The sequence below is a fragment of the Aquarana catesbeiana genome, linkage group LG06, assembly GCF_042186555.1.
Source record: "Aquarana catesbeiana isolate 2022-GZ linkage group LG06, ASM4218655v1, whole genome shotgun sequence".
NCBI lineage: Eukaryota > Metazoa > Chordata > Amphibia > Anura > Ranidae > Aquarana > Aquarana catesbeiana.
Window position 1 is genome coordinate 32,858,617 of NC_133329.1, and position 15,619 is coordinate 32,874,235.

General features: G+C 41.8%; 2 protein-coding genes across 6 annotated transcripts in view; one reads left to right on the plus strand and one right to left on the minus strand.

Annotated features, from left to right (window-relative positions):
- LOC141148280 (interferon-induced very large GTPase 1-like) overlaps positions 1–15,619 on the minus strand; it is a 203,949-nt gene that overhangs the window by 108,868 nt on the left and 79,462 nt on the right. The gene's annotated exons all lie outside the window — the stretch shown is intronic.
- On the plus strand, positions 1,370–3,898 carry LOC141148282 (uncharacterized). Its single transcript, XM_073635571.1, has 2 exons — positions 1,370–1,927; positions 2,210–3,898. The coding sequence occupies exons 1-2, from the start codon at positions 1,466–1,468 to the stop codon at positions 2,843–2,845; spliced, it is 1,098 nt and encodes a 365-aa protein (XP_073491672.1). The 5' UTR covers positions 1,370–1,465; the 3' UTR covers positions 2,846–3,898.

The window sequence follows — 15,619 nt, forward strand, 5'->3', positions numbered from 1 at the left end:
TCTCTCTCTCTCTCTCTCTCGTTTTTATATATATATATATATATATATATATATATATATATATATATATATATATATATATATATATATATATATATAGTTAGATATATATATATATATATATATATATATATAGTTAGATATATATATATATATATATATATAGTTAGATATATATATATATTTATATATATATATAGTTAGATATATATATATATATATATATATTTATATATAGTTATATATATATGTATGTGTGTATATATATATATATATGTATATATGTATGTGTATATATATATATATATATATATGTATATATGTATGTGTATATATATATATATATATATATATATATATATATATATATGTATGTGTATATATATATATATATGTATATATATATATATATGTGTGTGTGTATGTATATATATATATATATATATATATATATATATATATATATATATATGTATATGTGTATATGTATATATCTATAGATATGTAACTAACGAGGTTTCTTAAAAGATCGTTTAAAACGATGAAAACAAAAATCAGATAGGAAGGAAAAGCACATGGAGCAATATACAAGGTAATAAACACAAGATAAAAACACGACAAGTACTTACTTTTTTTAAGAACTTTCCGGATACGTCGGTATTGATCCGGCTCCCTGAGTTTCAGGTCAGACCATCTTTTTCGCAGTTGGTCTTTGGAGCGCTGGACCCCAAAAGATGCCTGCAAAGTTTCTACCACCTTCGCCATTATTTTGGCCTTGCGCAAATTTGGCCGTGCGTACGGCCCATACTTCCCATCATAGTCGTCTTTGTGAAGAATGGCCACCATCTCCACCATCTCTTTAAAACTCATATTAGAGGCCTTAAATCTAGGCCTCACAGATTTGGTTGACGTTCCAGCCTCCGGGCTGTCTCCACTACCTGAGGTCGTCAACATTTCAGGTGTCTCCGCCATTCTTTAACTCCACTACGCGCCGTAACAAAAAATGGGCGGAGAACATGAGTTAATTTCGAACGTCAGGGGCGGGCGACGCAGGCGGAGTTTCACACATGCGTAGTGTATAAAGAGCCTTGCGCACGTGTCGTACGTACGTTCTGTGCGTCGAATTAGGGGGCGGAGAACATGAGTTAATTTCGAACGTCAGGGGCGGGCGACGCAGGCGGAGTTTCACACATGCGTAGTGTATAAAGAGCCTTGCGCACGTGTCGTACGTACGTTCTGTGGTAGGTGATAGTGGACCTGGACGTTACAAAACGAAGGTAATTTTAGATATATTCTTTTTTTATTTATTTTTTTTTTTTGGTTTTTATGGTCATGACTTTGTAGCAAGCGGCCTATATGGCTTGATAGATTGATGAGGCCTACATAGGGAGAAGATGATGAGGGGTTAGCCGAAACCTATAATAAAAGTGTTTTTTGTCTTGTGACTTCATCTTTTCCAGATATAATGAATCCCCTATTTAAGGATCCAGAGTTCCTTACATCTTTTATTTCCAAATATCGAGAGATGAGGAATTTGTGGGAGGTGAAACACCCTCAGTATTATGCTAAGCATGTGAGGAAGTCAACGCTGGAGAGACTTCTGGCCTTTGTCCAGGCGACCATCCCGGAAGCAACAATGGAGACATTGCTCAAGAAAATTGGGGGCTTGAGGAACATGTATAAGAGGGAGCATAAGAAGATCCAGGAATCAAGGAGATCAGGAGCATCAGCAGATGATGTTTATGTACCCAGGCTGTGGTACTACAATCAACTCCGTTTTCTGGATGACCAGAATGAAGCCAGGCCATCACTTTCAACCCTTCCCTCCACCCTTCCCTCCACCCTTCCCTCCACCCCAGCAGAGGCTGATGAGGAGCAAGCTGGGTCTTCCATCCTGGATGAACCAGATATGACCATCTGGAGTCAGGTAAATGATTTAAACAAATATTTACTGTACTAATATTAATGATGTTAACTGGATGTTATAATTGTCTAAAATAATTTGGCACTCAAAATTGGGTATACATATCAATTGACAGTAGTGGCTAAATATGTTTGGCACCTGCTTGAAATAATTATGGTGTCTGATTAGACTCTTTTATTAAAGAGAAGTATTCACATTGAATTTGCTATTCATGAGAAGCAAACTGTGTGTCATTGATGAAGCCAAAAAAATATACTCAAACTATTGTCCTTTTTTTATACACAGGATGAGTCCATCCAGGAGGAATGTGGGGAAAGTGGAAGGCAGGAGGAGACCAGGCCCATGGACAGCCTGGAGGAGGCCGGATTCACCATCATCCTGGAGGAGGCTGGGCCCAGTGTCAGGCAGGAGGTGGCTGCTCCCAGTGAGGTGGCTGCTCCCAGTGAGGTGGCTGGGCCAAGCGAGGTGGCTGGGCCCAGTAGAAGCCTGACCGAATCCCAAGTGCCTCCCCTCCACCTTCCCAAAAAAAGGGCCAGGAAGGGGATGGTCACACAGGACGCATCCCTGCGCCTCATGCAAGAGGCCACCCGTTTTTTAAAAAGCCCCCCCGAAGCGGAAGAATCCTATGGCTGCTACTTAGCCAGCAGGCTTCTTCAGATGGATTGGGAGCAGCGCCTCATTTGTGAGCGCCTATTTGGGGAAACAATCCATAAGGGGCTGCAGGGCACGCTAACACAAAACACCCAACTACATGAGGCAGCCCCCCCTCCTCCTCCTCCTCCTCCTCCTCCTCCTCCTCCTCCTCCTCCTCCTCCTCCTCCTGCCACAACTGAAACACCAGAGCCACAGCCTCAAAAGAAGGCTACAGGGAAGGCTGCAGGGCAGCGTGGAGGAAAGGCTGCAGGGAAGAGAAGAAAATGATGACCTGGGTTCAGTCTGGTCTGACAGAAGACGCAGGCTGTTGTAGGACCACAGTCTGGGGACATCTAGATCATCTGCTGGTGCTGTTGATCTCTGGGATTCTTGGACCAGATTGTGCTCCCTCTTATATGGACTCCTCAAGATCCCAATTTTCTGGTACACCGACTTTTTCCAGCGTTGACTTCCTCTTTATTTTATTTTGACCATGAATAAATGGATATTTTTTGAGTTTAGCAAAAGACTTTATGTGTTTTCTTTGAAATCATTGATTTTACACACAATGTTAAATTAACAAGGGACAACAATCTCATTGAGTTTGAAAAAAAACACACCAAAAATACATTACTAATGTTAATAATGTTCAAGTGGTAAGTCTTGAAAATCCAAAAAATTACGTAACCAAAAACGGTGCTTTGGGTTAACTTTATCTAAAAACTAAAAAATAAACACTATAAAAAAAAAAAAAAATAATAATGGGTTCTTTGTGTTAACTTTACAAACCTAAAAAAAATAAAAAAAATAAAAAATAAAAAATAAAAAGGGGAAAAAGTATTATTAGTATGGAAACATTGTTTTAAAAAGGCATACTATATCATTCATGAGATCAAAGAGAAAAAGAATCCAGAAATCAGTTTGGGAGAACTCTGATTATGAACAGCAAAACACCTTCGTTCTTTAGAGCCTTCGTAAAGAAGAAATAAAATGCGCTGCATTGAACGATCACAGATTTTGCAGCGTGATGAATGTGCTACCTACAATACGAACACTAGTTTTACTAGACCGAGTGCTTCCGTTTAGTTTTTGCTTATGAGCATGCGTCGTTTTTTTGTCCGTCGGACTAGCATACAGACGAGCGGACTTCGGGGTCCGTCGTACTTACGACGTAAAGATTTGAAGCATGCTTCAAATCTAAAGTCCGTCGGATTTGAGGCTAAAAAAGTCCGTTGAAAGTCCGGAGAAGCCCACACACGATCGGATTACCAGCCACCTTTAGTCCGTCAGCGTCCGTTGGACTTTTGTAGACGAAAAGTCCGACCGTGTGTACGCGGCATAAGACTTTTAAGTTCAGTTAGTTTTTGAATAACACTACTGTCATCACACTGCATGTCTCGTTTCAGCTGTTGAATGATTGCCAGGCCGATGTTCTGTTTTTTTAACGTTGGCGGTGGTAAAGTGGATGTTGCTTTTCTCCATATGATCTCAAATTCTCTCTTTAACTGTTCTGCATTTACTGAGTACTCATTCTTTCTTATTTTGTCCATGATGTCTGACACACTTTCTTCTATGATACCAATATATCTCTCTTGTACAGCTTGGATCTGGCATTCCTCTTTTTGGATGTTGATTGTCAGATCACATTTGTCAAGAAGACCAATTTCAAGGTTTTTCCTGAGATACTTAATGCTTTGGAAAAAATCACTTTTAAACATCTCCAAAAGATGGGCATTGTCACAATCATCCCTAAAGTACTTTTCTAGAGATCTAGCCATGACATGTTCTTCTTCATCCAATAAACAGTTCATCTCGCTTTTTATCCTGTCCCACATTTTAGATCCTAACTGATCAGATGATAGGTTAAAGATCAGAGTTTCTGTCTTAATCATCCAGTCATGGCTATTTTTCTGAAATCTCCATTCCCAGTCTGAGTACTGGATACAAAGTTGGTTGTAGGCCTCAGTGACCAAGCAGTTTCTGAAACTGAAGACAAATTTTTCATGTTTCACTGCTTCCCACAAACTTCTCATCCACCCTGTGAACTGTCTGATATCTTGTGGTTTTCCTGGCATAGACTTTAGATACATTTCTATAGACTTTTTTAGCTCCTGAACATTTTCACTGTAGCCATAGTTAACGGAAGCCATAGGTGGAATGCCATGCCACAATCCGGGAATATACCAGGAGTTACTCTCGATGTCACAGTGTATGATGTCAGAGAAGGTGTTGACTCCACTTTTGTTCTCCATTCTTGCAGATACTTTGGTCATTTCATTCAGCTGTTCGAGAAATTTTTCTCTGGCTTGGCGTTTTTTCACATAAGCGGACACGTCGCTCACGTTCTGATGCACAAAATGGCAGCTGGACTTTTTCCCTACTTCCTTCATCCAAAGAAAGGCATGGATTATGATCTGAAGTATGTCTTTCATCTCTTCTGTATTTTCCATGGCCATGTTAACTATGGTGATGTCGCTCAACCCAACTGCTACTGTCGCCAATTCATTGTCATGTTCATAACTGCCCTCAAGAGTGGCTAGTTCCATCGATTTTAATCCTTCAGTGTCAATAACCATAACATAGTCACAGCCCAGATTCTCTTGAAAGTTCTCTTTTGCATCAAGGAGTGTCATGAAGGCTCCTCGTGTGCATCGACCACTAGATGTAGGTAAATGCAAGCCAAACATGGTGTTCAGAAGGGTGGACTTCCCTGTACTTTGCACTCCCAGGACAGTAACTACTCTAACTGTGCAGTTTCTCTGTGTTATGATTTCTAGCTCCCTCAGGACATCGGTTATCCACTGCATGGGTATGTTGGAGGCATCTCCATCTATCAACTCCAGTGGGAACCCATCCAACAATAGATTAGCAGCTATTTTTGAGAGACTCACCATTTTTTTTCCCCCTATAGAATGTTCTACTTCATAAAACTGCCCCAACTCACGTATAAAATGTTCAACACCTAGCGAACCATCAGCTAATTTCTGATCAATTTCCATAAAGGCATGGGCATTTGATGCTACATCTGTCAACAGCTCTCGGTATTCAGCATTTAATTTTGCAAGCTGAGGTCTTCCAAGTTTGTCTAGTTGTATTTCCAGCCACTTCAGGAATACTTTTCGCTCTGCTGGAGTAAAACTTTTCAGGGCATCCAGAAATTGCTTCACACCAGACGCCAACTTTTGGTTTCTTTGCTGCTTACGGAGCTGGAAATGGTCTTCCCGGAGCTGTGACTGATATTCTTCCACATCTTTGTCCTCCAGTTTTCTCATTCTACACAATTCCTTCTCAATCTTAGTCAGCTGTTTCCAAAGATCACCTTGTAGTTTCATTATATTCTTTTTATAATCCAGGACATTCTTTATCTGACTGGTGATTGTCATTGCGGCTTCCCTTGCTTTCTTACATCCGATAAAATTCTCATCAATATAGAAGTTTGATTCAGAAGCTCTATAAGCAATTTGCTCTAGAGTAGGGTTTTTCATGGAATTTTCTATCAGTGCTTTCATCTTTGACTGTAAAGTCTTGACTACTTGTGTGTCGTGGAACTTTCTGCTTTTAACAATAAATTTATCTTTCTTAATGTTATGCATTGTTGAGAAACTTTGAAGTAATTTAATAATATCACTGTTTTCAGCTTCTAAATTTACAATAAAGAAGAACTGTGGGTTTCGGCTTACCAGGTTTGATAACAGATCATATTGCTTATCATTTATACTCTCAATAAACACAAACACAGCTGATGATACCCCTGATAATAAATCAAACTGTTTCAAGTGACTCTCAAGATCCCCTCTCAGGTTAATGAAGCCTACAGGTTCTGGAAAAATATCTGAGCGTCCACGTCCTGCTGGAAAATAGCAAGACATTTCCACAAGCCCATCTGAGCATAGGCGTTGGGCATTTCCACCAGGCATGTCCCTATGGACGAAATAATTTTGAATGAACTGAGGAGGACTTAACACTTGATTTAGAATCTTTGACTTTGATAAGCTGCACGTTCCTAGCCTGAAGAAAGAAAAAATGGGCATTGAAATGTTAACTAAGTTGCCTTCTTCAAACCCTGTACTGTCCACTAATGACTGTGGTTTCCACTTCTTTACAATGTCTCTCATTGCCCACAACATGAAGGTATATGATGATCCGACATCATCAGGGAGCAGCAGAGGGAGGGCAAACTGGCACATGGACATTCTGGAGACAATCTCTTGTCGTAAGAAGGTATCTGAGTCATGAAGAACATCACACAAGACATCCAGAGAGTTGTAGGTATCAGAATCCATGGAATCATCAGAGTCCTCTTGGTTAAAATCAAAGCATGTGTCCATGTCTCTGTGTGGAGAACAAATGTTTCTTGCAGTGACATCTAAAGCCATGAGCTTCTTGAGAAACATCTTCTTTATCGAGTCTTGAAACGAAAGAATACAAATCTGATGTAAATAAAGATAGTTAAAGTGATTGTAAAGTCTCGTGTTTTTTTAGTTAAAAATAACAAACATGTTATACTTACCTCCTCTGTGCAGTTGGTTTTGCACAGAGCAGCCCAGATCCTCCTCTTCTCAGGTCCCTCTTCGGTGCTCCTGACCCCTCCCTCCTGTTGAGTGCCCCCACAACAAGCAGCTTGCTATGGGGCACCTGAGCTGAGTCACAGTGCCCTGTGTCCATTCAGACACAGAGCCATGACCCGGCCCCACCCCCTCTCTCTCCTCATTGGCTCACTGAATTTGATTGACAGCAGCGGGAGCCAATGGCCCCACGCTGCCATCTCAGCCAATGAGGAGGAAGGGTCTTGGGCAGCTGAGACATTCCTGCAACATCGCTGGATAGAGACAGGTCTCAGGTAAGTGTTAGGGGGGCTGAGGGGGGCTGCTGCGCACATAAAATCATATTTCTTGTGGCTTTCCTAATAGCTTTGCCAGCTGCTCTGCAGGCTTTACCAAGGGATCTTTTTGATCTCTTGGTTGAACCTCTACTGGTTGCATAGCTCAGAGGTTATAGGATTGCTATACCTCTCCTACATTTGCATAAGGGTGAAATTAATTCTCGCAGAGCCCTTCATTTAGATGGTAGCACCACCTTCATCACCGTCCACTAATACTGAGGAGAGGTAATGGAATAGACAGCATGTGGATAATATAAAATATGGGTAAAGCAGAAAAACACAGATTTGCATGCCTGCACTGTTTTTAACTCTTCTAAAGCAGTGGTTCTCAACATTATTGAGACCAGGGCTCAGTAATTTCTTCCAAAACCTTCCATACCCCAACAGTAAAAAATAAAGGACTATACTCACGCGATAAAAGTATGGGAATGCAAAACATGTATTTAAATGCTGGAAGACTCTGGGTGTTGCTGGGTGCCAATGTGGTAAGGGATGGGGGTTATAGAGTGGTTTGGTAGACTCAGCAGAACACTTGGTGGCCCAGCAGTGATGCAGTTCCTGGAGGGAGCTGGGAGCCCTGGGAGGTTGGGGGCACTGTCTAGGCTAAGGGCTCTCAGGGAGCCCTGGGGCATTGTGGGTCATTATGGAAGGTTGGGTGGCACTATGGGAGCTGGAAGGCACTGTAGGAGGTTAGGTTATCTACAGATGACTGAAGGACCAGGAGAAGAGAGATACTAGGCAGGCTGAGAACCACTGATCTAGAGTATGTGCATGAATAAGTAAAGATTCTTTAGTTCTGCTTTAAAGCTTAACATCTGGAAAACTCAAAGTACACCCTTGAAGTGGAACTGCACCACTGGCTGCTGACTGGCTAGTCCAGTTTGAATGTCTGTCTCTGAAGATATTCTGGGGGGGATCATGTGACCAGTATATTACCATTAGTCATGTGACCAATTGCCCACATCCCGCTATCCCAACAGTTTTTTAAAAACACTTCTTTAATGTAATATTACCCGTTATGTATAATGTATAAAAAGCAGGTAGCTCAATGGCGTAGTGGCTAGCACTTCAGCTTGGAAGCACTAGGGTCATTGGGTCAAACCAAAACACTACCTACCTGGAGTGTGCGTGTGCTTGCGTGGCTTTCCTTCTGGTACTCCAGTTTCCTCCGACACTGCAAAGACATGATGGTTAATTAATTAATCGTCTCCTGTCTAAATTGGCCCTAGTATCGGTGTGAGTTAGAGACCTTAGTCTGTAAGCTCCTTGAGAATAGGGAATGATGTGAATGTATAGTATATGTGAAGCTTTGTATCAATTGATGATGATACAGAAATATACTGTTTTGATGCTCCTGTGTAATGCAGTGGTGGCTGGTGCTCAATTTGTTGTTTTTTTTGGGGGGGGGCGTCAAACAAACCTGGCCCCCTCATTCACTTCTGGATCCAGAGTAGGGCTCCTGGAAGAGGCTGTTGCTGAGCCTCCACCTGCTGCTCCTCGTCTCGCTGCACATGGCCGGCAGCTTGCGGAGGGAAGAGCCAAGGCCATTGCTTCTCCTCCTGGCCGAACAGGAAAGCGGGTTCTGAGATTCACTGGCCAATCGGGTCTCAGGATCCGTTCCTGATTGGCTGGGAAGAGAAGCGGGGATACATTAGCGAATATTAATTTGCTAATGTCACACAAGTGGGTAGACTCGGAGCCCACCCTTTTTAAAGCCAATTAGAGCCTAAGGCTCTAATCATGTGCTTAAAAAAACAAAACAAAAAAAAAACCCACATTGAAAACCATGTGTCCGGCACCCTGCATGTAGATTAGGGGCGGGCAGCGCCCCTGCATGAGCGGCCGTCTCTGGTGTGATGATAGACTTTACAGGGATTGTATGAGAGAATGCTCTAGTTTTTAGGTGCACACTGCATGAGGTTTTCATCATAGATTTTTCTAGACTAATGCCGCGTACACACGATCGTAAATTCGGCCAGCAAAAGACCGATGAGAGCTTTTGGTCGGAAAATGCGACCGTGTGTATGCTCCATCGGACTTTTGCTGGCCGAATTCCAGCCAGCAAAAGATTGAGAGCATGTTCTCAATTTTTCGATCGGAAATTCCGATCGTCTGTAGCAATTCCGACGCGCAAAATTCCTACGCATGCTCGGAAACAATTTGACGCATGCTCGGAAGCATTGAATTTCATTTTCTCAGCTCGTCGTAGTGTTGTACGTCACCGCGTTCTTGACGGTCGAAAGTTCAGCAAACTTTTGTGTGACCCGTGTGTATGCAAGGCAAGCTTGAGCGGAATTCCATCGGAAAAACCATCCAAGATTTTTCTGACGAAAAATCCGCTCTTGTGTATGCGGCATTAGGGGTCTATTTATAAAAAAAAAAAAAAAAAATCACTCAGCTGTCACGAATAATCACACATAATCAAACATAGTTTGTGTGATATTTTCTATGATTGTAAGCTCAATCTAGTGGCCATAATATGGTATTTTGCTGATTGGAGTATTTCAGGGAAATTATGGTCACTAGAGGGAGCTGACGACCATAGGATGTAAACATATTAGACATATTACAGGGATTATTTGTGACGGATGTGCAAATGCCTGAGACATTCGTACAGTAAAATTTTTATAAATAGACCCTTTAATATCAATAAAATGGAACATAAAAGTCCAGAGTTTTTTTTTTTTTTTTTACTTAGAGTGGCCAATATTATTATTACAATAATATCTTTGTTATTATTATTGTTATGTGCTATATTTATATATCTGTACATGGGTCGATGGCCATTCTTTCATCTGATTGGCATGTAGTATGGCCATTTTCTGCTTCTGTAGCGCAGTTTCTTAAATCTTCATAGTCACCTTACAAGAGAAATCAGAATACCGGTTCATTTTTATGTTGTTATCTTACAGTTTAAATTTTCATTCCTTTACATCACAGCACAATGGTAACACTTATGCCCCGTACACACGGTCGGACTTTGTTCGGACATTCTAACAACAAAATCCTAGGATTTTTTCCGACGGATGTTGGCTCAAACTTGTCTTGCATACACACGGTCACACAAAGTTGTCGGAAAATCCGATCATTCTGAACGCGGTGACGTAAAACACGTATGTCAGGACTATAAACGGGGCAGTGGCCAATAGCTTTCGTCTCTTAATTTATTCTGAGCATGCGTGGCACTTTGTCCGTCGGATTTGTGTACACACGATCGGAATTTCCGACAACGGATTTTGTTGTCGGAAAATTTTATAGCCTGCTCTCAAACTTTGTGTGTCGAAAAATCCAATGGAAAATGTGTGATGGAGCCTACACACGGTCGGAATTTCCGACAACACGCTCCGATCTGACATTTTCCAATCAGAAAATCCGACCGTGTGTACGGGGCATAACATTTAAAAAGATATCATGGATAAAGTGTGATGGTATGACACAGCCTCTTTGTGATTTGTAAGTTAAAGTGGATCTTCATACATTAGATGCATTAGGCATCATTGCTTTCTAAACACTCCCTCCCCCACCACCCCCACCCCCACCACTGCAATGGTGGTAGAATGTAAAAAAAAAAAAAAGTATTACTTTTTTTAAGTTCACCCTGCCACCCGGCAGCCATTCTCATCTGTGCTCTAAAACCTCCTGGGATATGCAGGTCACATATCCCAGTGATGTCCTTTTTTTGTGGATTTTAATCAATAAAGCTAATTTTTTTCTGCATGCTTGGAGTGCGGTCAACCTTCCTTCGGTATCATCGGCCCAGCTGCCTGGACCAGAAAGAGGCAGTTGGTTCTCAATGATGTCAGCAATAAAGATGGCGTCACGGGGCCCAGTGTGTGGCAGCGGCGTGTTGTATCACAGCAGAACAATGCTGGATTTGATGGCCAGGCGAGTATGTGAATTGCGCATAACACCAGTGAAAGAGGTTAGAGGGAAAAAGTACTTGGTGGTAGGGATGGGGGTGGAACGTCTTTAACCCATTGGAGCCGGTGCCTACCAGGCCTTAAAGGGGTTTAGGATGCCGGGAGGTGTGGCTGGGTTTATGATCACGTAACCGCCTGGATTGGCTGTCACATGATCAGAAACCTCATGATCGTAAGCAGCAATCAGGAGGCTTTCTTTATCTGCTGATAACGAGTAGGGCCATATTGTGCATGCTGCCGGCGCCCAGAGGTTAAAGAAAATACAGTGTGTTTTCTTATTGTTTTTATATTTATGCTTTATGTTTAGGAGCAAAAAAAAAAAAAAAAGATTGAATTCCTAAGTTACTTCTTAGCCTGGTGGATATGAAAAGTTGAACCCTTTTTTAGGCTGCGGGTGGTAAATGGGTGACTGCTATTTAGGAATTTCACATGACTATATAGACTTAAATAGTAGGATCTTAAATTACATGCTCAGATGAATGATTTAACTGAATGACCCAAATGAGGAATGACCTTCTTCTCCTCTTCTAGTAGAGATGGGAACCTCTAGATCTTTAGTCTGGAGAAGTAGTCAGAGAGTGCAGAGCTAGTGCCGGGCTTTCTTATTAGACAGTTGGGATTCTCAATAAAACCTTTGCAACTTAAATAGTAGGATCTTAATTTACACGTATAGGTGAATTAATCAACTGGATGCCCCAGATGAGGAAGGTACATTCTTCTCCTCTTCTAGTTGAGATAAGAATCTCTAGATCTTTAGTCTGGAGAAGTAGTCAGAAAGTGCAGAGCTAGTGCCAGGCTCTCTCATTACAGTTTGGATTCTCAATAAAACCTCTGCGACTTGAATAGTAGGATCATAAATTACATGTACCGATGAATGAATCAACTGAATGACCTAAATGAGGAAGGCACCTTCTTTTATTCTTCTAGTAGAGATGGGAACTTCTAGATATTTACTCTGGAGAAGTAGTCAGAAAGTGCAGAGCTAGTGCTGGGCTTTCTCATTACAGTTGGGATTCTCATTAAAACCTCTGCACATTGCTGCTATACCCCCTTTGCCAGTTTTATCACTTTATTATTAGCCATTTACTGCCCAGCTTGGACTGCACAGACAGAAGCATAGAAGAAAGTAATATTGAATATTTATAAAATAAGAATTTTATAAAAATATTGATATGAGTGTCTCAAATTAACCCGGTGGGTGCTGCCCACATAAATCATATGTACAGTGGTAAAGAGGGTGGGCTTTAATGCCCACATGCCACACATACTGTATGTGTCCATGGACGACTTAAATTTCTGTACTGAAAGCGTGCGCACCCCCAGTACAGTGACCAAGCAGTCATAGACATCTCCTGGTCTCTAGTAAGCTGGTGGAACTGGCCCCCGATCATGTGATCACTAACACCCAATCACAGCGGTTACATGATCAGGAAGACCTTTCTGTTTGCCCCAGGTATAAAGACCCTGTTAAAGGGACACTGGGGCTGGGAAGTGAAGGTATTAAAGGTTAAAGTAAAATTGGGCATAAACCACTATAGCTTCCATTTAAATAGATATATAAACCTTAACTGATGGAAAGCACCAGTGTTTCATCTTATTTATGTCAATCAGTAAGAAAGCTGCTTTGATTCCATAAGTGTAGATAAATGGATCTGATGGGTATTACCTCTTCCAGAACTTTTGGGTCTTCGGTACAATTTTGCCTATTGATGATTTTCAAAGTAATGAACTTCATATTCATTAGTTAATAAGAACAGCTTTCTTTTGATTTGCTAATTTTAAAATGTCATTAGCCTTGCTGTAATGAGTATATTAAGGTTGACAGAAATCTCCAAATGCATTTCCTGGAGTTTTATTCCGGTGCTGCTCACAGAACCAAAAGTCTAGACACTTCATTGGTGGATATTAAACCCCTATCTGATGGGGCCTTCATAGTTCTGGGGGCCAACAGCACTTGTAGAGCCAGCTGCAGAACATCAGTGGTCTTTTTAGCTGTCTGTAAGGATAGCATTCTGACCACCACTGTAAGGAGGCATTCTTCCTACTGGCCACTGATATAAGTGGCGGTCCTACCATCCGTGTCAACCTTCCAGAACCTTCCTTAGTCATGACTAAGAATTAATGGCTGAAATGTGTAGGTTGTTTTACAGCTTTGTACATATTTACTCAATAAAGAAATACTATTTTGGATGTCATACTGAGTGCCGATCATCCCTTTCCTTACTTTGGTCTGCCAAGGACCCCCCTCATGGGAGTTTGAGCTTAGCTACAGGCTAACCCCAGGTCACCCAACAGGTACTGACAGACAGGTGCCATAGAGCAGATGACTACAACAGAGCTGACTGGTAGCAAAGTGTAGCAAACTAGTTGGTAGCGACTGTAGCAGATAGACTGTGATGGGTACACTACGGCGGGTAGACTGTGGGGGAAGCACTTTGGGAGCTTGGGTACACTTTCAATAGACTCAATACTCGAGTGGGGACAACATTCCACTCTTGAGTTCAAATAGACCTCCAGGTCATGGCAAAAGCCAGAAGGGTCCATGGTCACAAGAATCAGAGGAGGCACCAGCACTGCAGCACGGAAGGTAAGTGAACGTGACAAAAAATTCAAGTTAGACTTACCGGTAACTTGTTTTCCAAGAGTCTTTCAGGACAGCACATGAGAGAGAGGCTCCACCCACTAGGAAACAGGAAACACAAACTCCACCACATTTTAAAAGGAGGCTCCTCTCCACAGCTCGTCAGTTGTAGTAGAGTACCTCCGGCCCAAGCTGGAACACATAAGCATAATACGGTTAATTCACAGCATATATATATATACACACACACACTTCCATATACGTATAAATATGTATATATAAACCTGAAGGGCGGGTAGTTTGCTGTCCTGAAAGACTCTTGGAAAACAAGTTACCGGTAAGTCTAACTTGAATTTTCCCTTATCGTCTTTCAGGACAGCACATGAGAGGATAATCGAGACTTACCAACTAGGGAGGGACAACAGCCTGCAGGACCTTTCTGCCAAATGCCTGATCATCAGCTGACAGAAGATCCAATCTGTAGTGACGGACAAACGTAAGATAACTTGACCACGTAGCCGCCTTACAAATTTGGTATGGGGTGGCACCAGCTTTTTCTGCCCATGTAGTGGCTAGAGCTCTGGTAGAATGTGCTCGTACTCCCTGAGGAGGAGACAACCCCGACTGGACATAAGCTTCTGAAATGGCCATTCTTAACCATCTGGCAATTGATCCCTTTGAAGCTTGCCTTCCTTTTCTGTTGCCAGAAAACAAAACAAATAAAGAGTCCGAAGACCTGAAGTCCCTTGTTTTCTCTAAGTAATGTAATAAAGTTCTTCTTACATCTAACTTATGAAATAATTCTTCCTTACTTCCTGAAGGATCTGAACAAAAAGTTGGCAGGATGATTTCCTGCGACCTATTATGGACTGATGCCACTTTTGGTAAAAACGCAGGATCTGTTCTGAGCACAATCCTGTCTGGGTAAATTGACATAAAGGGCTCTTTAACTGAAAGAGCATGAAGTTCTCCAATTCTTCTCGCAGTCGTAACTGCCACTAAGAATATCGTCTTTAGAGTTAAATTCTTTAACGAGATTGACTGTAATGGTTCAAAAGGATCTTTTGTGAGAACTTGTAAGACCACTGTCAAGTCCCATTTTGGAAAGTGTCTATTGGGAACTGGTCTGGATCTAGTAAGTGACCTAAAGAACCTCTTGACCAACGGAACTGAGGAAATAGGTTGATCCAGGTATACTCCTAGGGCAGCCACTTGCACTTTAAGAGTGCTAATTGCCAGCCCTTTGTCCACCCCCGTCTGCAGAAATTCCAGAACCGACACAATGTCTTCTGAATTTTGGTTTGCCGAGCGACACCAGGAGTTGTAGACTTTCCAAACCTTCGCGTAGATATCTCTAGTCACTTTCTTCCTACTAGCCAGTAAAGTAGAAACTAGAGGCTCTGACAAACCCTTGTTTTTTAACAGCTGTTCCTCAGATACCAAGCTGTGAGACTTAGTCTTGCTATATCCGGATGATACACTGGACCTTGAAGTAATAAGTCCTGTCTGAGGGGAAGCTGCCAGAATGGTTTGACTGACATTAGTAGAATGGAGGAAAACCAGGCCCTTTTTGGCCAGTACGGGGTGATCAAGATTACCGACACCTTCTCCTTCTGTATCTTCCTCAATACTAAAGGAATCATCTGAAAAGGGGGGAAGGCATAACCCAGCTGGAAATT

Bases quoted from the DNA above. Each gene is read 5' to 3' on its own strand.
- LOC141148282 (XM_073635571.1), top strand. From the start codon at position 1,466: ATGAATCCCCTATTTAAGGATCCAGAGTTCCTTACATCTTTTATTTCC. The intron at 1,928-2,209 runs GTAAATGATTTA...TTTTATACACAG, and splicing joins ATATGACCATCTGGAGTCAG to GATGAGTCCATCCAGGAGGA.